At 39.1% G+C, this 27,873-nt stretch overlaps 1 protein-coding gene across 1 annotated transcript; it reads left to right on the top strand.

The window, feature by feature from the left end:
- The first annotated feature begins 10,858 nt into the window (after positions 1-10,858).
- On the top strand, positions 10,859-23,926 carry slc35f2l (info solute carrier family 35 member F2, like). Its single transcript, XM_053508019.1, has 8 exons — positions 10,859-10,978; positions 14,436-14,611; positions 15,120-15,247; positions 15,379-15,538; positions 17,434-17,590; positions 17,720-17,772; positions 22,934-23,088; positions 23,468-23,926. The coding sequence occupies exons 1-8, from the start codon at positions 10,896-10,898 to the stop codon at positions 23,723-23,725; spliced, it is 1,170 nt and encodes a 389-aa protein (XP_053363994.1). The 5' UTR covers positions 10,859-10,895; the 3' UTR covers positions 23,726-23,926.
- Positions 23,927-27,873: the final 3,947 nt, after the last annotated feature.

Here is a 27,873-nt window from a genome sequence, read left to right as displayed (position 1 = left end):
CTCCTACTGGCCATAGAAGTATCATGTATGTCTGAAATTACCTCAGAGACATGTGTGCCCGTAGCAAAGATAAAATAGTGATCAGAATGGTTTAAAAAACACTGTCTTTTCAACTAAAGTATGGGAAACAAATTTTCCTGGGCATCAGGAAAATCTGTTTCCCTATTCCTACTGGCTGTGGAAGTATCAGGGATGTCTGAAATTGCCTCAGAGACATGTATACATGGGGCAAAGGAAACACAATGCACAGAATGTTTTTTAAAACACTGTCTTTCAATTGAAGTATGGGAAACATATTTTCCTGATCATCAGGAAAATCGGTTTCCTCCTCCCTACTAGCTGTGGAAGTATCAGGGATGTCTGAAATTGCCTCAGAAACATGTATACTTGGGGCAAAGGAAACACAATGCACAGAATGTTTTTTAAAACACTGTCTTTCAATTGAAGTATGGGAAACATATTTTCCTGGTCATCAGGAAAAAAATCGGTTTCCCTCCTCCTATTGGCCGTAGAAGTATCAGGGATGTCTGAAATTGCCACAGAGACATGTGTACATGGGGCACAGGTAAGACAATGCACAAAATATATTTTAAAAAAAACACTGTCTTTCAATTGAAGTATGGGAAACATATTTTCCTGATCATCAGGAAAATCAGTTTCGCCCGCCCTAATAGCTGTGGAAGTATCAGGGATGTCTGAAATTACCTCAAAGACATGTATACATGGGGCACAGGTAACACATTATGCACAAAATGTTTAAAAAACACTGTCTTTTAATTTAGGTATGGGAAACATATTTTCCTGGGAATCAGAAAAATCGGTTTCCCTCCTCCTACTGGACGTAGAAGTATCAGGGATGTCTGAAATTGCCTTAGAGACATGTGTGCTTAGGTAATACAGTGAGATGATGTTTTTTTAAAAACACTATTTTTAACAAGAGACTCCTGAAAATCAATTCACCCAGTTAACATTTGTAATAAACTTCAAGTTTTCATATTTTGTGAAATTAAAGAAAAATAACAAATGTATATACATAATTTAATGTAAAAATGCTATTATAATAAGTGCTGTGCCAATTATGTATGTCTGTTTTATCATGAATATCCATACAGTATATCATGGATTTCAGGATATCATGTTTCCCCATCATATGTGGGTGCTGAGATAGAAAGATAGATAGATAGATAGATAGATAGATAGATAGATGTGAATAAGATGAATAACTATAAGTGTGGTTTCCTATAATCGCTGTACATGTGTGTTTGTACACCATATAACTGGATGTTTGAGTGGGTAAAAAAAGAGTAGACACTCTACCCTTGAGTATAATAAATTACAAAGTATAACCTTAAATATATTTAGAATGAATCAGGATCACATCTATCATCACACAGCCAATGTACGTGTAATAAAAGTAGTCGTGATGTCAGTACTTGCCCAGCAAACCAGCCTTTTGCAGCGGCTTAAAACGTCTGAATTATCTTCAAATATACAAAAAAAGACACTCGATTATTTTGTATAGGTTATCTGTTTAATTCACAAAGTTCGTAAAAACACTTTAAAACGAGAGAAAAACTGTTAAAATCCTCGTTCGCCTTCTAAGCGTTTGGTAGCGTGTGACGTCATGATTCGAATCTGCGCGCCGGGGAAACGTAGGGAAACTGAATTTCCCGGAACACCTGCATCTTAAAGCCGATTTTCCAGACCAGCTTGTCTTTTTTTTAAAAAAAGTTTAACGTTTCTTCCCCTAATTCTGTCTGGTCCTGTTCTGTGTCTTGAACTCTTTGTCTGCTTTATCCGACACTCTTTTTGACATGATTCCTCCCAGTACCACTCTAAGTCTTTATTTGGGCTTCTGTAAGTTTACTGTAAGTTACATTACTGCCACCCATAGATCTCTCTCTCTCTCTCTCTCTCCTCAAATTTCCTGACCTCCTAAAAATCTTCTTTGTTGTCTTTTCATTGGTCTTCCTTTAGACCTCCTGCCTGGCAGTTCCAACCTCAGCATCCTTCTACCGATATATTCACAATCTCCAAACCACCTTAATCTGGCCTCTCTGAATTTATCTCCAAAACATCTAACATGGGTTGTCCCTCTGATGAGCTCATTCTTGATCCTATCTACTGTCCCCTTGTCACTCCTCTCTGCTACCTTCAACTCTGCCTCCTGTCTTTTCTTCAGTGCCACTGTCTCTAAGCCATAGAGCATCGCTGGTCTCACCACTGTCTTGAACACCTTTACTTTCACTGTCGCTGATACGCTTTTGTCACATAACAGACCTGACACTTTTCTTCCAACCTACCTGTACCATTCTTCACCTCCTTTTCACATTCTACGTTGCTCTGGACCGTTGACCCTAATTACTTAAAGTCCTGCACTCTCTTTACCTCTGCTCCCTGTAGCCTTACCGTTCCACTTAAGTTCTTCTATCATTCACACACATGTATTCCGTCTTGATACAGCTAACTTTCATTCCTCTGCTTTCCAGAGCTCTGCTACTGTAAGCACTTCCATACCTCCATAGGTACAGTGGTGTGAAAAACTATTTGCCCCTTCCTGATTTCTTATTCTTTTGCATGTTTGTCACACTTAAATGTTTCTGCTGATCAAAAAAACGTTAACTATTAGTCAAAGATAACATAATTGAACACAAAATGCAGTTTTTAAATGATGGTTTTTATTATTTAGGGAGAAAAAAAATCCAAACCTACATGGCCCCGTGTGAAAAAGTGATTGGCCCCCTTGTTAAAAAATAACTTAACTGTGGTTTATCACACCTGAGTTCAATTTCTGTAGTCACCCCCAGGCCTGATTACTGCCACACCTGTTTCAATCAAGAAATCACTTAAATAGGAGCTACCTGACACAGAGAAGTAGACCAAAAGCACCTCAAAAGCTAGACATCATGCCAAGATCCAAAGAAATTTAGGAACAAATGAGAACAAAAGTAATTGAGATCTATCAGTCTGGTAAAGGTTATAAAGCCATTTCTAAAGCTTTGGGACTCCAGCGAACCACAGTGAGAGCCATTATCCACAAATGGCAAAAACATGGAACAGGGGTGAACCTTCCCAGGAGTGGCCGGCTGACCAAAATTACCCCAAGAGCGCAGAGACAACTCATCCGAGAGGCCACAAAAGACCCCAGGACAACATCTAAAGAACTGCACGCCTAACTTGCCCCAATTAAGGTCAGTGTTCACGACTCCACCATAAGAAAGAGACTGGGCAAAAACGGCCTGCATGGCAGATTTCCAAGGCGCAAACCACTTTTAAGCAAAAAGAACATTAAGGCTCGTCTCAATTTTGCTAAAAACATCTCAATGATTGCCAAGACTTTTGGGAAAATACCTTGTGGACCGACGAGACAAAAGTTGAACTTTTTGGAAGGTGTGTGTCCCGTTACATCTGGCGTAAAAGTAACACAGCATTTTAGAAAAAGAACAGCATACCAACAGTAAAATATGGTGGTGGTAGTGTGATGGTCTGGGGTTGTTTTGCTGCTTAAGGACCTGGAAGGCTTGCTGTGATAGATGGAACCATGAATTCTACTGTCTACCAAAAAATCCTGAAGGAGAATGTCCGGCCATCTGTTTGTCAACTCAAGCTGAAGCGATCTTGGGTGCTGCAGCAGGACAATGACCCAAAACACACCAGCAAATCCACCTCTGAATGGCTGAAGAAAAAAAAATGAAGACTTTGGAGTGGCCTAGTCAAAGTTCTGACCTGAATCCTATTGAGATGTTGTGGCATGACTTTAAAAAGGCGGTTCATGCTAGAAAACCCTCAAATAAAGCTGAATTACAACAATTCTGCAAAGACGAGTGGGCCAAAATTCCTCCAGAGCGCTTTAAAAGACTTATTGCAAGTTATCGCAAACGGTTGATTGCAGTTATTGCTGCTAAGCGTGGCCCAAACAGTTATTAGGTTCAGGGGGCAATTACTTTTTCACACAGGGCCATGTAGGTTTGGATTTTTTTTCTCCCTAAATAATAAAAACCATCATTTAAAAACTGCATTTTGTGTTTACTTGTGTTATCTTTGACTAATAGTTAACTGTGTTTGATGATCAGAAACATTTTGTGTGACAAACATGCAAAAGAATAAGAAATCAGGAAGGAGGCAAATAGTTTTTCACACCACTGTATATGGATAGGGACGCTAGATATGGTGGCACAGCACCAAGAACTAGGGAAAGTATAAGGTAATGTTGAGTCTTTTAGAATGGAAGTCACTGATCAGAAATAATTTAATAATTAATTTAATTTGTTTGTTAATAATAAATTTAATTTAAGGTTGTTTTTGAGGAAGACTGGAAAGTCAGCTTTAAAAGACTGGGAAGTTGAGGAGAGTAAGATCTATAGGTGTCGGTGATGCAACTTACAGAAATCAACTTGCTGCTAAGTAGAACTGAAAGGTAAACATGTCGAGAAGAGAGAGTTAGTGGAAGTTCTGCAGATGAAGCAAATGAAATGTTCAAGACAGAAAAAAAGACAAGATCAGGGAAGAATGTCAGATGTTTTAAGGAGGACCAGTCAGGAAAATTGCCTTTAAAAGGCCGGGAAGATGAGGGTCAATGAGACGTACAGTTGGCGGTAAGTAACCAACCCACTGGAATTCAACCACTGTTAAGCAATAAAGAAAAAGAAGTATAGGCAATAATTATTTTAATAAGTACATTAAAAATAGATGCCCCTTGTATAGACCAACTGCTTTGACACTGCATGTCTGTAAACCCATGGAATGAATGGTAAATCAGATGCTACTATACTTACTATAAAAGAGGAGTTTGATGGCTTTTTATTAAAGTGGATTGAGACATTACAGCCAGGCCAGTAATATGCCTAAAGCACATAGTAAGAACAGCTCAAATCAATAAAGAGAAAATGGCTGCAGTATTTTTGATAATATAAGCATACAGTATAATAGAAAAAGCATATAATATGTTGTAGAAAGAGGGGATGATAATAAAAATGCACATGATGTTTCATTAGGTTAAGAACTTGTTGGACAGCAGAACTATTCAGATGAAAATAGGCTCAGAAGTATCAAGCCAGTGTAAGGTAAAAAAAAAATGGGAGTATGTTCAACTCTGTTCTCTATTATGATTTTTGGAAATATTTTAGCAGATATGGGGAAATCACTTTTTGCTAAAGTAATAATGGAGCTTTATAGAAACTGTGAAAAAATGTTGAACATATAACCTGTTATGTGATTAATAAATTAAACAAAGTATTAAATGTCATGAGATGCATTACAGGGAAAAAGTGGCGGGCTCTGTGCAAGTGTGCACTTTTTTTAAATTCGATTCAATCTTATCAGTATAGAGCTTTTAACAATTGACATTGTCGCAAAGCAGCTTTACACAATCAAAAGAATTATTGAAGTTTGTATAAAATGTGAATGTGTATGAATTAAAATGATAAGATTGTCCCTGATGAGCAAGCCAAGGATGACGGCGACAGTGGCATAGAAAAAAACCCTGGGATGGCAGTAGGAAGAGGAACCAGACTCATTTGTGTCATAACGGATAGCAGGGATTGTTTTGCAGTCATACTGTGTGTTAGGAGGCAGGAAGTTCAGTATAACAGGAGATGTGTTTAAGTTAATATTCAATTCAATTCAATTTTATTTGTATAGCGCTTTTAGCAATTTTCATTGCCGCAAAGCAGCTTTACATAGTCAAAAGAATTATTTAGGTTTGTATGAAATGTGAATTTGTATGAATCAAAATGGTCAGTTTGTCCCTGGTGAGCAAGCCGAGGGCTACAGTGGCAAGGAAAAACTCCCTGAGATGGTAAGAGGAAGAAACCTTGAGAGGAACCAGACTCAACAGGGAACCCATCCTCATTTGGGTGAAACAAAAAGCAGTAAATGATCTGCATTTATACAGTGTGTAGGGTGGGAGGCAGTTCAGCTATAATAGCTGATGTTAATTGATGTTAATATGGAGTCCAGGTAGTTATTGAAGACCCAGGTAGACTTGTAAGAAGTTCCAGTCATGAACTATCGAACTGTCAAGTCCCCAGAGAAACAGTTGCCAACACCAGTCAAGGCTAGAACCATTTTCTAGGTAGAGAGAATCATTCCCAGACACCAGACGCATCCCAGAGAGACACACGGGGCATCCATGTGACGAGATCTTCAGCCAGAAGCGGGGCACCAGGATGGGTCAGATAGGTCCGGAGGGCAGAGGGAGTCTGGATCACTGCCAGCTCAGGAACGACATGTGTAGCTCGACAGAGAGAGAGAGAAAGAGTGAAAGGGGGGGACAGGAGGAGAGAGGAAAAAGAAAGAGGGGGGGAAAGAGAAGAAGAGGAGAGATGGCAGTTAGGTATGGTCACAGTCACACAATGTATAATGTGAATGTATATTAACTGTAGCGTGCAAGCAGAGACTCCGGCAGGACTAACTATGACAGCATAACTAAAAGGGAGGAGCCAGAAGGAAACACAAACATGAGGGCTTCCTGACATGTAAAGCAAACAATCACCTCACCGTCAGCAAACCTGAGTGATCAATGAGAGTGAGGAAGACAGCATCCAAACATACCAGTTTACCATAATACTCTACGTCCATGAGTCCCCCAGATCTGCTCCTTTACCTATGGCAAATCTATTTATAAAAATGCTCGGCTAAATAAATAGGTTTTTAGCCTGGACTTAAACACTGAGACTGTGTCTGAGTCCCGAACACTATTTGGAAGACTATTCCATAACTTTGGGGCTTTGTAAGAAAAAGCTCTGCCCCCAGCTGTATTTTTCATAATACGCGGTACTGACAAGCAGCCTGCATCCTTTGATCGAAGTAGGCGTGGCGGATCGTAAGACACTAGCAGTTCGCTCAGGTACTGCGGCGCGAGACCATTTAATGCTTTATATGTCAAGAGTAGTATTTTAAAATCAATGCGAAATTTCACAGGGAGCCAATGGAGTGAAGATAAGATAGGGGTGATGTGCTCATATCTTCTGGTTCTGGTGAGGACTCTCGCTGCTGCATTTTGGACTAGCTGAAGCTTATTTATGCATCTAGCTGAACAACCAGACAGTAAGGCATTACAATAGTCCAACCTAGAGGTGATAAAAGCATGAACTAGTTTTTCTGCGTCGTTTAGCGACAATAAATTTCTTATTCTGGCAATATTTCTGAGGTGAAAGAATGCTATCCTGGTAATATTATCTACATGTGCTTCAAATGAAAGGCTGGAATCAATAATCACACCAAGGTCTTTCACTGTTGCATTTGATGGAACAGAAAGGCCATCTAAAGTTACGGTATGATCTAAAATTTTACTCCTAGCTGTATGCGGTCCTATGACTAGAACTTCTGTCTTATCCGGATTTAGCAGAAGGAAGTTAGTTAGCATCCAATTTCTTATGTCCTGCACACATTGCTCAATTTTAGTAAGCTGTTTTTTCTCATCAGGTTTTGCTGAGACATATAACTGTGTATCATCAGCATAACAATGAAAACTAATACCATGCTTACGGATTATGTTGCCCAGAGGAAGCATGTAAAGGGAAAAAAGCAGTGGACCTAAAACTGAACCCTGCGGAACGCCAAACTCCACTAGAGAACATGCAGAATAATCACCATTTAAGTCTACATACTGATAACGATGGGTCAGATAGGATCTGAGCCAGGAGAGGGCTGTACCCTTAATTCCCACTACATTTTCTAATCTGTGAAGAAGAATAGCGTGATCAACAGTGTCAAAAGCTGCACTGAGGTCAAGTAATACAAGCATAGTTACACAACCCTGATCAGAGGCCAATAGAATGTCATTTACTACTTTAACGAGCGCCGTCTCTGTACTGTGATGAGGCCTAAATCCTGACTGATACAGTTCATGTATGCCATTCCTATGTATATATGAGCATAGCTGCTCCGCTACTATCTTTTCCAGGATCTTAGAGATAAAGGGGAGGTTTGATATTGGTCTGTAACTGGACAGCTGACAGGGGTCGAGGTCAGGTTTCTTAATTATTGGTTTGATAACTGCTAATTTAAAAGATTTTGGAACATATCCAATGCTGAGTGAAGAATTAATTATTCTCAACAGGGGTTCTATTATTGCTGGTACTATCTGTTTAAGAAAATGTGTCGGTACAGGATCTAATATACAGGTTGATGAATTTGAAGAAGAGATGAGTGAAATTAGTTCATTCTCTTCAAGGGGAGTAAAGTATTCTAGGTTCTGGTCTGACATGGCTAGATTAACATCTGCATCAATTACATTGTTCGGTTTCAAAACCTCAATTTTATGCCTAATATTTACAATTTTATTATTAAAAAAGTTCATGAAGTCCTCACTATTGCATGATGTTGTTGTGGAGTCCAGTTTGTTATTGGAGGCTCAGGTAAACTGTGGGAAAGTCCAGTCCTGAACTATCAAGCGACTGCAGTCACAAGTCCTCAGAGAACAGCTGTCAGCATCAGCCAAGGCCAGGACCAAAGTGGAACCGTCCCACAGGGTGCATGACTGAGAAGAGCAAGTGAAGCACAAGGTGTGCACCCGTTGGTTAGCCTAAGCCTTTTCTAAACGAGTATGGCGCCAGAGTCGGGGGCTGGCTATCTCCGCCTGCGGCACCCAGACTTTCTGCTACTGGAATAACACTACTTTCATGCTCTTTAACCCTCTCTAAAGTCTGGATGCGCTCCTTCAACCCCAATATCTTCTCCGTCAGAGTGCAAAGTTATCGCTAATGACGGAGGAAGAAAGTCTTAACATCCTGCAATCCACACACTGAACGAGCTGAATACTAGACATACTGTAACGTACCTGAGTTTTGGTTGTTTGAAAATGGATTCCGCTTGTTGTTCCTAAACGAAGAGATATGCACATTCTCCGAAAAAGCACAAAAAACTGAAAAAGTCCAGTAGTATTAAAATGTAAAATCTAGTTATTATTATTATTATTGTTATTATTTTGTATTAATGGAAAAGCAGTATAATTTAAACCCTGATACAAACAAACAAGGACCGTTCGCGGTAACAATATGAAAACAGGAAGCTACGTCACAGCATTACTATGTTAACTATTAATTATTATTATTATAATTATTATGTTGCCCAGAGGAAGCATGTAAAGAGAAATAAGCAGTGGGCCTAAAACTGAACACTGTGGAACTCCAAACTCCACGTGAGAACATGCAGAATAGTCATCATTTAAAGCTACAAACTGATAACGATCAGTCAAATAGGAGTCAGGAGAAGCCCGTTCTCTTAATTCCTACTACATTTTCCAATCTGTGAAGTGAGCTTGCACTATATGCTGTTCTAAAACCTCCCAAGTAAGTGCTCTTCAAGTTGAAGCAGGTGAAATGCCATTTTGGCTATGAAGAAAACAGCTAGTGGTTAATTATCGGATCAACATAGGAGGGCTTGGAGAAATCCACCTGATGGAGATAGAGCTGGAGGAGTGTTGGGAGAAGGAGAGGCCTCAGAAGGAAATCTTTGCTTGGAAATGAGATCAGCCAGCAATAGAGATGTGTGTGTATGGAAAAGATTTTGCTGCAACCGTAGTGTGGCATATTTGACCCTTTTGTATGTTAAAAAATGGCAAATGTGTATTTGAAATTATTAATGATCAAGCATAATGATGAGACAGCTGGCCTAGTTGGCGAATATTATAGATATATCGACTAGAAATATAAAGATACATACAGCATGTAGCATACAGGTCTTCTCAGATGGGTCTAAGGACCAGAAATCAGAGAAAACTGGGGCTGCCATTACTATACCTAGTTACACATTAGAAATTTCTAATTGTCATAGTTTATGTACCCGGAAGCTATATGCATTATTGGTGGCAGTAGAATAGATTAGTCACCGTTATTTGTGGTGACTCAGGAGCAGCACTTACAATCATTAGTACAGTTACAGCTGGAAGGCACCAGAAACTTGTGAGTAAAATCTTTTTAGCTAACTTAAAAATAGTTAAACAAAAAAAAAAAAATTATTTCCTGTGGGTCCCAGGCCTTTCAGATATGTGAGGAAACAAGACAGCAGACAAGTTGGCTAAAAAAGCAACCAGAAAAGTGGATTTTGAGGTCACTATCAAATTGTCAAAGTCGGAGTAGAGGAGTGTGTTGTGAAAAGGAGTGAAGCAATGGTGGAAACAGGGCTGGAATGATGGATCAGGAGTGAGACATTTGTACCCTTTGAAATACTACATCTATTCCCTATTCTCTACTGACTGAGAATGGAATGCAGCCTCTGTGATGCTGGAGTCCTCATCAATTGATTTGGATTAACCTGTTCCACAATCACTGACACTACGTTTAATAGTTAAAGTCAAAGTCTCTCGCTCTGTCACACCCAGTTATATACACATAGGGCATAAATGTTTATGACATCAAAGGTAACTGACTAAAGATCAGGTTCTTTTTAAACAAACACTAATACATATATAATCTATATGTATAAAAGCTAGGGGACATGGTGGCGTAGTGGTTAGTGGTTAACTGTGGCCTCGCACTTCCTGGGTTGAGGGTTCAATCCCCGGTTCAGGTGTGCATGTTTTTCCTGTGCTTTGTGGGTTTCCTCTGTGTCCCACAGTCCAAATACATGCAGATTAGGTTCCTGTGGTGTGTGTGTGAGTATGCCCTGCGATGGATTGGCACCCTGTTCAACCTTGTGCCCTAAGTTTCATGGGATAGGTCCCCGCCACTCTGTACACAGGATAAAGGGGTATAGAAAATTAATGACTGAATAAATGAATTAAATGCTAATGCTTGGGTTGTAAAATGTGTTATCATTCTTAACCTTGAAAGTTGCACAGTAAATGATTCACATCATTAGTTAAGACATGGTACTGTGTTCCTTTCGGTCACACAACGGCTGTCCAAAGCTCACTTTGGAGCACAAGGAGTAAGAACAACAGAGAAGCAAAGATGAGTCATGAACAACAAGAGTCAGTCTGTGAAAAGCTCTCAAGAGAATTCAAAGATTTCAAATGGAGGGAAATGTTCACATGGTGAGTGAGGATATGTCATCCCTTTTACCCCTTTCCTTTCCATGCTAACAAAGAATGTTGTCAAGCTGATTTACTTCTTAAATAGGTCATTCTAAATGTCAAGTGATTACCAAAGTACATGCTAGCATTATTAAATGTGTAATAATATCCTACAGATGTGTAACCATTATTCGGTGTAACCATTATTCAGAAAAAAGGAAGCTAAACTGTACATTTTCTTTTTGTTGGGGTGATATTATTAAGTGGGCGCTTTTTTGTATCTTTAGTATGTACACCGACCAGCCATAACATTAATACCACATGATATTGCACATTAACATTAATTATTAGTTATATACTGGTATACTGGTGACAGGATCATGGGCAGCCAAGGATCATTTATGCCAGTGGGAAGAAAAAACCCACCTGTCTGGTCTGATCCCAGAGAAAAGCCAATGTAGCACAACTTGATGAAAAAAGTAAATGCTGCAAAGAGCTCAACGCTGCTGACTCGGCCTCCAAACACCCATGGGATGCAAAAGACAAACAAGTCTGATCCATGGTGGCCCATCCTGTAACCTACAGCACCCGAAGAATCCGCTGCCAATGTTGTAGTGCTAGAGACCACAACACACGCGCAGAGGTCTTGTGGTGTCATTATTTGAGGAGCCAGCGCTGCCCAGGCAACATAAGTGGAACCCAACACATAATGTTTTGCTTTGTAACATTATGGCTGATTAGTTTCCCCTTTAAAGGCAAAGTTTAATATAGTAAAACTTTAAATATTAATTCTAAAAACAAATTGTAGTCCATATATGTGGCATATCTCCCCTAATTTAGTCGTGGCCAATTTCTCCCCATCACTAGGGGGCTCCCACATTAAGGCTACTACTACCATTCAGCCGGGAGGGCGAAGACTATCACGTGTTTCCTCCGAACCGCATGACGTCAGCCGACCGCATCTTTTCGAACTGCTCGCTCACGCACCGTTAGGGGCACTTATCAGTCAACTGGCTGATGATACCACACTTTTTTTGCAAGATGCTAAACAGGTTCCTTTAGCACTGAAGTATATTCAGCAATTCTCCAAAGCATCAGGGATGTTCTTGAACCTCTCAAAGTGTGAATTAATGTCCACCAAAGAATGTAATTTGGCAGAAATTTGTAATATTCAAATCAAAGATCAGATTTCTTATTTAGGTGTTCTTATAAATAAAAATGAATTAGAAAGATGCTCCTTAAATTTTAATCCTTTAATTGAAAGCACTAAGAAAAAATTAAATATGTGGCTCCAACGTGATCTCTCATTGAAGGGAAAAATCTTACTAGCCAAAGCTGAAGGTTTGTCAAGATTAACTTATGCGGCTCTCTCTCTGAATGTTGACACTGCCATTCTTAAAAAAATCGATACAATGCTTCTCAACTTTGTTTGGAAGAATAAAACTCATTTTATTAGAAAATCTGTACTGATGAACACCATTGAGAAAGGGGGATTGAACTTTCTTGATTTCTCCACTGAACAACACCTTTAAAATAAATTGGATAAAAAACTTTATCAATAAGCCCTCATCTATATGGAATCTGATCCCTAATGCTATTTTTTCTAAACTAGGTGGTTTAAATTTTTTATTAATCTGTAACTATAATATCATGAAAATCCCTGTCAAATTATCTCTTTTTCATAGACAAATGTTATTAGCTTGGTCCCTCATTTTTAAACATAATTTTACACCTCACTCGTATCTAATCTGGAACAATAAGAATCTACTGTATAAACATAAATCTTTTTTTTTTGAAAATTGGTTTAAAAATGGTATTATGTTTGTGTCTCAACTTTTCAATCAGAATGGTTTGCTTTGTAATTATTCAGAATTTTTAGTTAAGCATGGAATTCCTGTTAGTCCGAAAGAGTTTGCCATTGTTGCTGATGCAGTTCCACATGGAGTGTTATTTCAGATGGAGTCTATTTCTGTGCCTTATGTACTCTCTTATTGGAATGGTTTAGTTAGTGATATTCCCTGGAAGAAAGTTTGGTCATTACCTCACAAATATTTAATTACTAACAAAATGAGAGAAATAGCGTTTAAGTTAATTTATAGAGTTTATCCGGATAAGTGCTTTCTTAAAAGACTGAAGAAGGATATTGACACCAACTGTTGTTTCTGTTTAGATAACCTTGAAACTTCTCTACATTTATTCTGGAATTGCTCTTATACAACATCATTTTGGTGTGACATTCTTAAATTTGTCAAATGTTATGTGAATCCTAATTTTGAGTTTACTTACAGAAATGTACTTTTTGGTTTTCACGAATGTGAAAAAAATGGTGATACTTATCTCATAAACCTTATTTTCTTGTTTGCTAAATATCATATTCATAAATGTAAATTTTCTAAATGCAAACCTCTTTTTTTAAGATTTAAACTTGAGTTGAAAATGTATTTTGAATCAATTGAGTTATCAAAGAACTTAAAAGCAATAAGAACGATGGCTTTGCTAAAGGACTTTGGACTTCCCTTGGACTGAGACCATTTGTTATTGTTTGCTTTTCACAAACTGAATAAAATTTTTTTTTTAAATGCACCTTTAGGGGAGGAGTTAGTTAGTTGCAGAACTAACACAATCTTTTCATAATTGATCAAATCTATCAATCTTTTTACATCCATGAACACTATGTACAATTACACGCACACCTTCCTTCATATCTACACTACATGTTGTACGTTTACATCCTGGACCATTGCACAAAGACACTTTAATAACTTTGCATACCTACCTTCACAACTACACTACATGTTTAACCTCTGCACAAAGACACTTTGGTTCTATGCATATTTGCACACCCAGTACAGTATATTTCAATTTGCACAGTATATTTCTATTTTTATGTACATCATATTTCTATTTTTATTTTTTAGTTCTATTTTTTCCTAGCACATTTCTATTTTTATTTTTAGTTCTATTTTTCCTAGTTTAATTAAATTTTTCTATTTAATTTCTATCGTATTTCTTTTATTCATATTTATTTCTTATTTGTAAACTTTAATTCTCTTTTAGGGTCAATGGCAGTCGTATAAGCATTTCACTACATTTCGTACTGTGTATGTTTGTGTATGTGACAAATAAAATTTGAATTTAAATTTTAATTTGAGTAACACACTCAGGGGAAAGCGCTAGCCGCTCCTTCCGCGTGCGCGAGCTCACAGACGCCCCTGATTGGCTGTAGAGCCGTGTTTAATGTGGGAGCGCAAGGGAGTCCCTCTGAGAGAGCTCGGCCAATCAGCTCTTAAAAGATTTTAAAGGAATACTAATTTACTGATTTACAATCTGTTCACATATTGAGAGTACACTTGATTGTATTTACACAGGGCCAAAACACGATACAGTATTTTTCTGAGAGTGTAAGCAACAGGGTTAGTTTCTGAAATAGTAATTTAGCCCTGACTTAACTGGGCACTCTTTGTACATGGTTTTACAGGAAGCTTCTGAAAACAATAGCCATGGGTCAGGGTCTCTCAGCACTGATTTGTGGAACTGCAGTCACATCTCAGTACCTGGCCACAGATTTTCACCTGGACGTACCAATGCTTCAGAGCTGCATCAATTATATACTTCTTTGCCTCACATACACTACTGCACTTTGTTTCAAAAGAGGTTGGGCTTTTTCAGTTTACATCAATGTTAACTTTAATAAAATAAAAAAAAATCTACAGTATGTAACTTAAGCTCTTTTTACTGAATATAGTCATTTGTAATTACCATCCACTTTTCATAAACTGTTGCTAGTTAGTAAAAAGTGGTACCAGTCAGTTACTCTGCCAGAAGTTTAGTTGCTATGTGAATTAATGTAGTTTAACCTCTATAATGAGGTATTATACAAATACATACGTTTAGATTTTTTTATTTATTTATTTATTTTTTACAGTTTGTGGACTGCTTTTTAATTCTATAACTGCTTTTACATTTAACACATTTCTGCTTTTTTCTCAGTAACAGTAATTATGTTTTAAAAAGTATATGAGCCAGAGATTTATTGGGCAAGATTGATAGAGATATTCTTTTTATAGGGCTTATTTTAAGAAATGCTACATTCTATTTTATTTAATACATAGACATAGTGTTAATGTTTTGTATTTGTGTTCTTTCTTTCAATATACTATAGGTGATGAAAATATTCTGCAGATCTTAAGGACAAAATGGTGGAAGTATGTATTGTTAGGGCTGGTAGATGTGGAGGCAAATTATGCAGTGGTGAAGGCTTACCAGTACACCACATTAACCAGCATACAGGTGAAACAGACTTATGTATAGCCATGTTATCGAAAGGTTTACAATTTGTTGGATTTGTATCTGCCTAAAAATTTCTAGGAGATATGTTAATGCTGTTGCATGACTGTTTTGACTAATTATCTGTGTTACAGCTTTTGGATTGCTTTATTCTTCCAATGCTGTTGATCCTATCCTGGGTCTTCCTGAAAACACGCTACAGAATCATTCACTATGTGGCTGTGTGTGTGTGTCTGGGGGGTGTAGGAGCCATGGTAGGGGCAGATCTAGTCTCAGGGAGAGACCAAGGATCAAGTAAGGGCGTTAGTTATTGACTTTCTACTGAATAAATATTAAGCTTAACAGTTTAAAGTTTAATTTTTTCCTTCAATGTTAAGTAAGTTATAAAAAAAAAAGTAGAAGCATGCTGTTAAGTATACAATCATCAAAGGCTACATTGTTTTACAGTTGTCTATTTATTTAAAAAAAAAAATCTTATATTTAATATACATACAGTACACTGCCTGGCAAAAAAATCAACATTTCTGAAGGGTCAATTTATTAAGTTGCATCAAGCAAAGAAAACAAATAACAGTTTTTCAGAATTATTAAGACTGGGGTTAAGCCCCAATACATATTATCACATTATCAACACATTATCAAAACCTGGAAGGATAGTTTTAAACCGTCAACTTTGTGGAAAAAAAATAGGTAAAACAAATAAAGAATTGAGATCGCTTTGCTGTTTTAATAGTGAAGGTAAAAGCATGTCCATACACACACAATATGATGAGAAATCACATTATTGGAACTAAACAGCTGTCTGGGCATCAAAAAAACACTTGTTAGAGAGAGTCATTTAAAAATCTTTTGAATGTACATCAGGGTAAGAAGGAAACTGCCAGAAGTTTTGCACCCATCATGCATAGTGCCCACTGCACAAGCGTCTGGAGGGAGTGTTGGCAATAAACTGCTGACCTAAAGCAAGTCAACTGATGACCTTAATATAGTGAATGACCAGGTTATCACATTTATGGAGTTTATTTTCCTGATGGCACAAGCATGTTTCAGGACTCATATTGTATAATCATAAGACTGATTCTGAAAGCATGAGGAGTCATTTTCTTACTCACTCACTCTCCGTCTATACCGCTTTATCCTGTATTTAGGGTCACGGGAACCTGGAGCCTATTCTAGGAGGCTTAGACAGGGTTACACCCTGGACAGGGTGCCAATCTATCGCAGGGCACACACTCACACACTCATTCACACACTACAGGCAATTTGGGAACGCCAATCCCTGACTCCAAGCCAGCTTTACATGTCTAAGAAAGGCTAAACATCAGTCATATTTAAAGAGAAGGAAAGAAACAAGAACGTGGAGCTGGAAGTCTGGGTTTTGTGTGCAAAAAAAGAGAAGAGAAAAAAGGGAGTAGGGGAAGGGAAAAAAACAAACAACAAAACAAATACTAAGGGGATTAAACAATAAATGTATATGAAAAAACCTAAGGATGTGCCCCCATACCAAGTCTTAAATCACGGTTTGAGTAGTGAATCATCTCCAGGGACGAAAAAGACATAATATCTCTGAGCCATAGGACGTGAGTATGTGACGTGGCATCCTTCCACTTGAATAAAAGAGAACGTCTGGGCAGGAGTGTCGCAGAAGAACAAAAAAACGACGTTTAGCTGTAACTGGAATAATTTTCACATATGAACTGAACATCACAAACAAAATGTAAAACAACAATTTTATGCCTCCCTTTTACCTTATCCGAAGCTGGGGCTCCTTCCATAAATGTTAAAGAAATAGCTCCTTACTGGAAGTTTCAACATAAATACTTATACCTTAAAAATATGTTTATTATTAAACATTTAGATGATTTGGAGCATTTGACATACACATGTCCATGAATAAGCAGTAACTATAAAAACAATATTGAATTATTGTTAGTGCTTCTAAAAAATAGTAGAGCTACTGATACTGGTGCTGGAACTTATCAATACCCTCTGACCAATCAGAACTGAGAGTTTCGCAGTGTTACAGCAAAAAAAGCAATAAAATTAATTGCTTTATACTGTATATAATAATGATAAACCACTACTCCACTAGTATGGTTGCCTGCTGACCTTTGTAATGATTTGTAACAAACATATGTTCACAATCATACTCTATTATACTGAATGGTATATCATCCTGACTTATACAGGCAGTAACATTCTGTTGGGCGATGGCCTAGTTATCATCAGTGCCACTCTGTATGCAGTCTCCAACATGTGTCAGGAGTACATTGTGAAGAAAAGGAACCGGATGGAGTATCTGGGCATGGTCGGCCTCTTTGGGACACTGATCAGCGGAATACAGCTGTGAGACTCATTTGGATGTTTATCAAATTGCATGCTGAGGTACATGAAGAATCAGCTATGTAGAAGATTTTTTTCATAAAATGTCATGATGAATGGGTCTACCCATGTATTAACACCATGTATTTTTAGAGGTATTTTAGAACATATGGAGGTGGCAAATATTCAGTGGACATGGCAAATTGGTAAGAGCACCACATTATAGTTTTTATTGCGTTTTTACAGTGTGAGATTATTTGATATTTTTCCCCAAGTATGTTGCCACACTGAACAACACAGAAAGAAAGTGACCCTTAAAATAATCCTTAGTATCCCAATTCTTATCATATCATATCACTGTTAGATTGCCTATCTATTAGAGAAGTCTTAGAGAAGTCATTTAGATGCACATTTAGATATACACTATATTGCCAAAAGTATTTGCCTGCCTGTAACATACTATTCTTAATCCACCTGGTTTAATATGATGTTGGCACACTCTTTGCAGCTATAACAGCTCTTCTGGGAAGGCTTTTCACAAGGTTTAGGAGTGTGATTATGGGAATTTTTTAACCAATTTTTCAGAAGCGTGATTCTGGTGGTTTTATGTGGCCTACCACTTCATGGCTGGGTTGCTGTCCTTCTCAATCACTTCCACTTCATTATAATACCACTAACAGAATTTTTAACAGCAAGAAAATTTCACGACTGGACTTATTGCACAGGTGGCATCCTATCACGTTACCAATAGAATTCACTGAGCTCCGGAGAGTAATCCATTGTTTCACAAATGTTTGTAGAAGTAGTCTGCATGCCTAGGTAACCATGAAAGTGGTTGTAATACCTGCATTCGATGATTTGGATGGGTGAGTGAATACTTTTACCATAGGAAATTTAGAGCAGTCAGTCTTATCATATCAAGATACTCACTCCTATCAAGCTGATACTGTATCTCATAGCTTGTTTTGGGTGTTTGGAACAAACCAGTGAACCTTAAGTAAATGCACCAGAACACTGGGAAAACATGCTAAAATGTGCATAGACAGGTTGATAGGGCGAGCACTTTACCACTGCGCCACTCGGAGGCACTCACAGTCTTATTCTAAATTGGATTGAAAAAAAAATCCTCAGAATTCTACAAACACCACCCTATAATGACAACATGTTGACATTATGACAGTTTACTTCAGATTTTTGCAAATTTACTAAAAATAAAAAATTGAGAAAGCGCATGTACATAAGTATTTACAGCCTTAGGTTACAGAAAAAGTTACAGAAAATTTTCTGCTGCTTTGAAGGTCCCAATGAGCTGAGTGGCAAGAAGTTCAAAACCACCAGCACTCTTCCTAGAGCTGGCGGGCCATCTAAACTGAGCGATTAGTCAGGGAGGTGACCAAGAACCCAATGGTCACTCTGTCAGAGCTCTCTGTGGAGAGAGGAGAACCTTCCAGAAGAACAACCATCTCTGCAGCAATCCACAAATTAGGACTATATGGTAGAGTGGGCAGAGAGCCTCATCAGACGTGAGAATTTTGTTTCTCTTGGTCTGAGAGTCCTTCAGGTGCCTTTTGGCAAACTCTGGGCAGGCTGCCATGTGCCTTTTACTAAGGAGTGGCTTTCGTCTGGCCACTCTACCATATAGGTCTGATTGGTGGATTGCTGCAGAGATGGAGGTCCTACTGGAAGGTTCTCCTCTCTCTACAGAGGACCTCTGGAGCTCTGACAGAGTGACCATTGGGTTCTTGGTCACTTTCCTGACTAAGGCCCTTCTCCCCCAATCGCTCAGTTTCGGCCAGCTCTAGGAAGAGTCCTGGTGGTCTCAAAATTCTTCCACTTACAGATGATGGAGGCCACTGTGCTCATTGGAACCTTTAAAGCAGCAGAATTCTTTTCTGTAACCTTCCCCAGATTTGTGCCTCCAGACAATCCTGTTTCGGGGCTCTACAGACAATTCCCTTGACTTCATGCTTGGTTTGTGCTCTGACATGAACTGTCAACTGTGGGACCTTATAGAGACAAGTGTGTGCCTTTCCAAATTATGTCCAATTAACTGAATTTACCACAGGTGGACTCCAATTAAGCTGCAGAAACATCTCAAGGATGATCAGGGGAAACAGGAAGCGCCTGAGCTCAATTCTGAGCTTTATGGCAAAGGCTGTGAATACTTACGTATATGTGCTTCCTCAATTTTTTTAATTTTTACTAAATTTGCAAAAATCTCAAGTAAACTTTTTTAATGTTGTCATTATGGGGTGTTGTGTATAGAATTCTGAGGAAAAAATAATTATTTTGGAATAAGGCTGTGACATAACAAAATGTGGAAAAAGTGAATACATTCCGGATGCACTGTATCACTCTAGTACACCCCAGCACTCTAGCTTTCCATTTGAAGCTTTTTAGGATAGAACCCAAAAAGCACAGAAGTTGGTTGATATTCTAAAGTAGAATAATTAGGCAATATCACACAAAAGGGAGTGCTGTTGGGTTAGTTATTACAACCATGTAAATATCCAGTACAAAAGCATGGCCTTGAGTGTGATGGTACATTTGTACTTTAATAATTTGTTCTACAAATTTTAGCACCTCATGATTTGTTTGTTTATTTAGTCACTTGCTTTTGCTCCACCAACACATATATTTTCACAACTGGCAGAGCTGGGGCCTCATGTACAAAGACTTGCGTTGAATTCATACTAAAACATTGCATGCGGACGAAGCTGTAAATGTGCATACGCAGCAAAAAAATCTGATGTATGAAACACTGCGTACGCGGAATCCCAGCAATTTCTCTTTGTACATCCCAATTAACGTGAAATTGAACGCACGTGCACGAGCGCAAAACCCCTTCCTGCCTTCTCCCCCATATAAATATGTTAATGACTCCACTTTGGCAAAACCAAACGAAAAAGCAATGGCAAAAGCAAGCAAGAAAAGAAACTTCACAGAATGTGAATTGGAGGTGCTCCTTTCGGAGGTAGACCGGAGAAAAACTGTTATTTGCATAATTGTTTATCCTCTGGAATTAATAACAAAATTTAAAAAAACTTAGCTGGAATAATATCTTTAAATACATCACACACCAAGAAGCCAACCATCGCACCCCCTGCCACCTTGGAGCCTCATCCCAACCATGCTGTTTGTGAGGATGAATGAATCATGGGTTGACCCAGGCCACCTTTCCACAATATTTGTTAGGCGCATTTGAGCATCACATATTATTTGCACATTTATTAATTGGAAATATTTAGGACATGAAGTTAGTTGGTGTGAGAGAAGAGGATGCAGAGGATAGGGTTAGATGGAGGCAAATGATTCGCTGTGGCGACCCCTGAAAGGGAACAGCCGAAAGACAAAGAAGAATTAATTGGAAATATTTCCGATTCACGTATGCAAATTCATCTTCGGATGGCGCCTTTATAGCAATGTGCGTGCAGTCGATCGCTCCGATTACATTAGGAAAACCGGCGATCGCTGCAAATTGCGTTTTAATGTTTGGCTGGTCAACTGCATTGTATTTAATTCAATTCAATTGAATTTTATTTGTATAGTGCTTTTAGCAATTTTCATTGCCGCAAAGCAGCTTTACACAATCAAAAGAATTATTTAAGTTTGTATATAATGTGAATTTGTATGAATCAAAATGGTCAGTTTGTCCCTGGTGAGCAAGCCGAGGGCGACAGTGGCAAGGAAAAACTCCCTGAGATGGTAATAGGAAGAAACCTTAAGAGGAACCAGACTCAACAGGGAACCCATCCTCATTTGGGTGAAACAGAAAGCAGTAAATGATCTGCATTTATACAGTGTGTAGGGTGGCAGGCAGTTCAGTTATAATAGCTGATGTTAATTGATGTTAATATGGAGTCCAGGTAGTTATTGAAGACCCAGGTAGACTTGTAGGAAGTTTCAGTCCTGAACTATCGAACTGTCAAGTCCCCAGAGAAACAGTTGCCAACACCAGTCAAGGCCAGAACCGTCTTCTAGGTAGAGAGAATCATCCCCAGACACCAGACGCATCCCAAAGAGACACACGGGGCATCCATGTGACAATATCTTCAACCAGAAGTGGGGCACCAGGATGGGTCAAACAAGTCCGGAGGGCAGAGGGAGTCTGGATCACTGGCAGCTCAGGAACGACATGTGTAGCTCGACAGAGAGAGAGAAAGAGTGAAAGGGGGAGACAGGGGAAGAGAGGAAAGAGAACGAGGGGGAGAAAGAGAAGAGGAGGAAAGATGGCAGTTAAGTATGGTCACAGTCACACAATGTATAATGTATATTAACTGTAGAGTGCAAGCAGAGACTTCGGCAGGACTTACTATGACAGCATAACTAAAAGGGAGAGCCAGAAGGAAACACAAACATGAGGGCTTCCTGAGATGTAAAGTAAACAATCACCTTACCGTCAGCAAACCTGAGTGATCAATGAGAGTGAGGATGACAGCATCTAAACATACCAGTTCACCATAATACTCTACGTCCATGGATCCCCCAGATCTGCTCCCTTACCTAAGGCAAATCTATTCATAAAAATGCTTGGCTAAATAAATAGTTTTTAGCCTGGACTTAAACATTGAGACTGTGTTTGAGTCCCGAACACTATTTGGAACTATTTAGAATATCAGCTCTATTAACTTCCGGCTTCCAGGGTTAAATGCCAGATAGCTTTAAATGCAATGCTACTTTGCTTGAATGTACAATTACTTTTTCCACACATGAAGTAGTGACCTTGATTAAAGGTAGAGAGGCATTTGGGATTCAGAATTGTGTTAATTCAGAGTGAGATAGAAGCAGTTATTAACTAAACAAAGTGTTGTTTAAGATGACATAAGGTTATCAGATGTGTTTTCTAGCTGAAAGTGCATCCAAATTTAGAATGTGGGTTTTGGCTGCCTTCTCCTCAGCATGAAGTGGTACTGTACATATAGTTATGAGGCGTGAGGCGAGACGGCATAGCTGGGTGACATGAAATGTGGGAATGACTTGCTGCATGGTCAAGGCAAGCATGACCCTTTGCCCCACCCTGAATTTAGGAGCCTGAGAGAACCTGCAGTCAGCTTGCCTTTTGTAGCTTCTTCTCCATGGGTAATTCTCATCACCTTTTGGCTAAATAGTACCAGTAAGCATTTAAAACTACTTTCACTGCTGTTATTTACATTAACTGTTGGTTTCCAGCTCCACCAGTTGTGATTAGTTAGTTTTGCCAATTGTGGAAGCATATACGTAGGCAACATAACTGCTAAATGTAAATGTAAATCTACTATTTCCATAACCTTTTGCAATCCCGCATCTTAAAACCTGTTTAAGTTCTCAGTGTTTGAGTTGCATTTGTTTTCTAGGTTGTCTTAATTATGTCTCTGGCCCTCTCCTTAGCTCTGCTCCTGTGTGGCTTTGCCGTATGTATGTATGCACTGTACAGCTGTATGCCTGTGGTGATCAATATGACCAGCGCCACGGCAGTTAACCTCTCTCTGCTCACAGCAGATCTCTTCAGCATCTTCTGTGGACTTTTCCTATTCCAGTTCACTGTGAGTGGTTACAGTACAACCATGCACACATGCTAAGATGCACAAAAGTACTACAGAGCACATTGCAGCGACTTTGGAAAAAAAAAATTTTACTTTAATCAATAACCTGTAATCGCTGTTCATGTGCACTCTGCTCTGCTTAAACAGCCGTAGACACCTTAGTACTGGGTCACATTGACCTGCGCTTACTGTTCATGACTTTGTTAATGTATAATCTAACTTTTGTACCTTTCTATATATCATTCTCAAAGTCTAACTTAATAGAAAATCAAATGGCTAAATCATTTTCTAATATAAGGACTAAATATGAAATTAAGTCATTTTGAGTCAATTGAGTCATTTTATGTATGTTGTGAGTGATCTGTTTTTTTCTATTCAGTTCTCAGGACTCTATGTTGTATCTTTAATGGTGATCATGGTGGGTTTCATAATGTTCAATATAATCCCTACACCAAACCAAACTCCTGAACCAGTGACTGAGGAGGGAGGACATGACAACCAGGCTGCTGAATTTGATGATGATGAACAAATGAGCTCAGAAGTTGAGAATCAAGAGAAAGGTGCAATTGATTGCAGTGGAAAGAGTCTTCCAGCTGAGAATAAAAATGGATTTGTTTTAAACAGTGTTCAAATGTAGCTCTGAGGTAAACATTCCATGTGGATTTAGTTTTAGGTTGATGCTACTGTATGTCTCTCAGTGTAGTGTCATTGCCTGTACTTCAGTTGCATTTAGTTTACCTTAGGAGTATGTTGGATTTTGTCAAATTTAAAAATATCAACTGTAACTCTTTTTATGTTTTGGATATTGACTGGGATGAACTAGAAACCCAGACTCTCTCTCTCTCTCTCTCTCTCTCTATCTATACCTTGCCATACTATACTATACTGCCTGGCTTAAAAAAGTGAGACACTCTAATATTGTCTAATAATCTAATAATACTTCGATTATGCCATGCATTTACTGTGGAATCATTCCATAAGCTTGTGCAATGTCCAAAATTCCTTTTTATCCAGAGTCTCATTCATTTCTCTCTAAAATCTTTTTTTCATGATGGGAGAGTGGGACCCCTGCATAAAGTCTTCTCCAGCACATCACAAAGATTCTCAATGAGGTTAAATTCTGTACTCTGTGTTGGGCAATCCATGTGTGAAAATGATGTCTCATGCTCCCTCTTTCACATTTTGAGGCCAATGAATCTTGGCACTGTCATTTTGGAATGACCGTGCTATCAAGGAAGAAAAAATACATTGATGAAAAAACCCGGTCATTTAGTATATTCAGGTAATCAGCTGACCTTAATTTTTGGACACATAATGTTGCAGAACTTGGAGCTGACCAACTGAAGCAACCCCAGATCATAACACTGCCCCTACAGGCTTGTACACTAAGCTTAAGACATGATGGATGGATCACTTCATCTACTTCTCTGATTGACCCATTACTATAGCACAGGGTAAATCTGTAAATGACCACATGATATTTTTCTTCCAGTGCGCCATAATCTATTCTTTTTGCTCCCTTGCAAACTGACACCTTTTTTTCTGACTAGCCTCACTGATAAGCGGTTGTCTTAAGGCTACACTGCTGTTTTGTGCCAATCCCTAAAGTTTATTTTACATTGTGTGTGTTAACAGTCTTTGTTTTTACAATTTTTTATTTTTTTATTTTACCAAGGCAGCATGGTGGCTAAGTAGTTAGCACGGTCGTCTGGTGGGTCAACTGGTGGATTTTCTTGTCCATGACATGCAGATTAGGTTAATTGGCGTTTCCGAATTGCGAAATTGCATGTAGTGTGTGTGTGTGTGTGTGTGTGTGCTCTGTTATGAAATGGAACCCTGTCCAGGGTGTACCCCACCTCATGCACCAAGTCTCCTGGGATATGGTCCAGGTTCCCTATCACGCTTTTACAATTCTTAACTCAATTGTAAAAGTTTTAGCAAACTCCTTAGTTGTTTTCTTTGCTTGATGTCTAGTCAAGTAGGTTTTTATTGTCATATTGTCAAAGTGAAACGAACCAACATTTTACATGTAGGTAAAAACTAATAAAACTGTAGAAATTTCTACACACTGCCATAGCCTTCATGACCAGTCTTAGCAATGTTAGAAGGGTGTCCTATTCTTAGTAGCTTTACCATTATTGCTTTTACACTATTCCAGTACTTACTGGTATAGTTATTATTGCTTTTACACTATACCAGTACAGTACTGTATATTTAATGCCTTGGATTTTTTCATAACGCTGTCCTGAATGATATTTCCCAACAATGAGATCCTTGAGAGGCTTTTTAATTTGAATGTTAGAAAGAAGGTATCAGGAACCTTATTGGTACAGCAAAATTTTATTAGTGATTAATCAGTCACTGATCTAATTAAGTTATCTTAAATAAATCTCAACTTAGACAACAGTGTACCAACTAAATTTTGTCCATATAGATACAGTGTAAATGATGTGAAACATACCCATACTCTGAACATAATCAAATAAATATAAAATTGGAGATCAAGATAAAAAAAGAGGGGATTTAAAACCAAATGATCCTGAGAAAATATTACAGAAACAAGAAATATGTATGATATCCTTTCATATACACATGAGATAGGTAATTAAGTAGTAAAATCATTGTGCAAAAATGGAAACATCTAGAGGAAAGTATTAAAAGAAGCAGTAAAAAAATACCGGATAATTTCAGACTCACCTGTCACGAACCAGCCCGGTCAGCCCAGCACATCCAAGTCATAACTCCTGCTAATACTCTCTGCGCCAAGGCCAGGAGCACACCTGTTACCAATTTGGCAATTAGCCAGGGGCTTTAAAAATAAGGCTAGGTGCTAGGTGAGTTTCTCACCTTGTCGATGTATCTTACTGCGTGCCTCTTGTCTCGTTCACTTGTAAAAAATTCTTATTGTCCTATATCTGTCTTTCGACCGTGCCTGTTTTGGATTTCGTTTTTGTGTTTTCGCCCTCTGGATTTGCCTATGTGTATGACCTCGTCTGTTTATCTACGCTGAGTTTGGATCACGCTCTGGATTTAATCTCTCTTGTGGCTGGATTACTGGTCACGACTTTGCCTGCCTCTCCGACCTCGACTTGCATTATTCCTTTCAAGCTGTGTGTGTGTGTGTGTGTGCTTGTGCGGACTTCCGCGTTCGTGGATATCGGACAAAAGAATTCTGTCAACACGAGCGGGGATTCACTTTCTGCCGGATACAAGCTCCCAAAACATCAGACGCTGCGATTATACACACACATTTTTATCCTTCACTTACATGTCACGGGAGACTCTAGCTTCACTTTCCACTTTCGGGCTGTGGGGTTCTCCCCCACTACGTCATTGACCCGCCTCCTTTTGCGTCCAGGAGACTCCATATTCACTCACAAGCTTCTTCTCTCCCCTTCTCCTGTCTCATCTACATGCTGAAACTCCTTTGTGCTTCCCTTTCAATAAAGCAATAAACACTGTCAGTCTGCTATTGGGTTCACTCTCCTTCAGTCCCACACCTGACAGTATACATCGGCCTTGACAAACCCAGCGGACTTGGAGCAGTTAAGGATGTCCCTTTTACAGCAGGGGGAGCTGCTTGGCTCCCTTATGCAAAGCATCCAGCAGGTTACCTCTGGATGCTTACATGATCCCTGCATTAATTGATTCCGGCTCTGACCAGAATCTGACCTCTCCATCGAAGGTTAAGGATCTCAATCTTCTTACACTAGCCCTGAACCACCATTAGCTGTCCGAGCCCTTGATGGGACCCCTCTGCCATTGATTATCCAACACACAGTACTGATAACCCTACGGATTTCTGGCAATAACTCTGAAGAAACTTCCTTCCTCGTAATGCATAACGCTCACTCGCCCTTGGTTCTCGGATGCCCTTGGTTGACCCGTCATAATCCTCGCATTGACTTGGTCAAGAACAAAATTCAAGAATGGAGTTCTTTGTGTCTGTTGTCCTGTCTCAAGTCAGAGCACTGCACCCTAGCCACGATTCATCCCCTATCGAGATGGAGTTCCCTGACATCTCAGCCGTCTCTCCTGACTACGCCGACCTCAACCAGGTCTTCAGGAAATTGCGGGCCCTCTCTTTACCACCTCACAGACCTTATGACTGTGCCATTGACCTTCTACCGGCCACGACCCCCCCAAGGGTAGACTATATTCCCTGTTGCCTCAGGAGAGGGAGGCCTCTGGCTATGTATCGACTATCGAGGCTTAAACAAGATCAACATTAAGAACCGCTACCCTCTCCTGGGGTTAATGTCCACAGCTTTTGACCTTCTGCAGGGAGTCAACATGTTCACAAAGCTCAACCTGCGAAATACCTATCATCTGATCAGGATTAAAGAGGGTCACGAATGGAAGACAGCATTTAACACCCCGTCAGGACACTGCGAATATCTCGTAGTGTCCTTCGGCCTAGCTAACGCCCCAGTGTTTTTTCCAATTCTTGGTAAACAACATTATCAGGGATTACCTAAATATCTTTGTGTTTGTAAATTTGGATGGTATCCTGATTTCTTTTTTTTTTTCGTTCCCTGGAAGAACACCGGCTGCATGTTCGCCAAGTCCTACAGAGACTCCTGGAGAAGGCAGAGAAGTGTAAATTTCACCGCCAGCATCCTTCCCGGGCTTTATCATTGCCTTGTTTTAGATCTAAATGGACCAGCCAAGATAAAGGCGATGACCGACTTGACGAGACCATCCACCCGAAAGGATCTCCAGTGCTTTCTCGGGTTTGCCAACTTCTATCGATGGCTCATCCGCAATTATAGATCAGTAGCAGCC

Source organism: Clarias gariepinus, chromosome 11 (genome assembly GCF_024256425.1).
Source record: "Clarias gariepinus isolate MV-2021 ecotype Netherlands chromosome 11, CGAR_prim_01v2, whole genome shotgun sequence".
Classification (NCBI taxonomy): domain Eukaryota; kingdom Metazoa; phylum Chordata; class Actinopteri; order Siluriformes; family Clariidae; genus Clarias; species Clarias gariepinus.
This window is presented reverse-complemented; position numbering and strand designations above follow the sequence as displayed.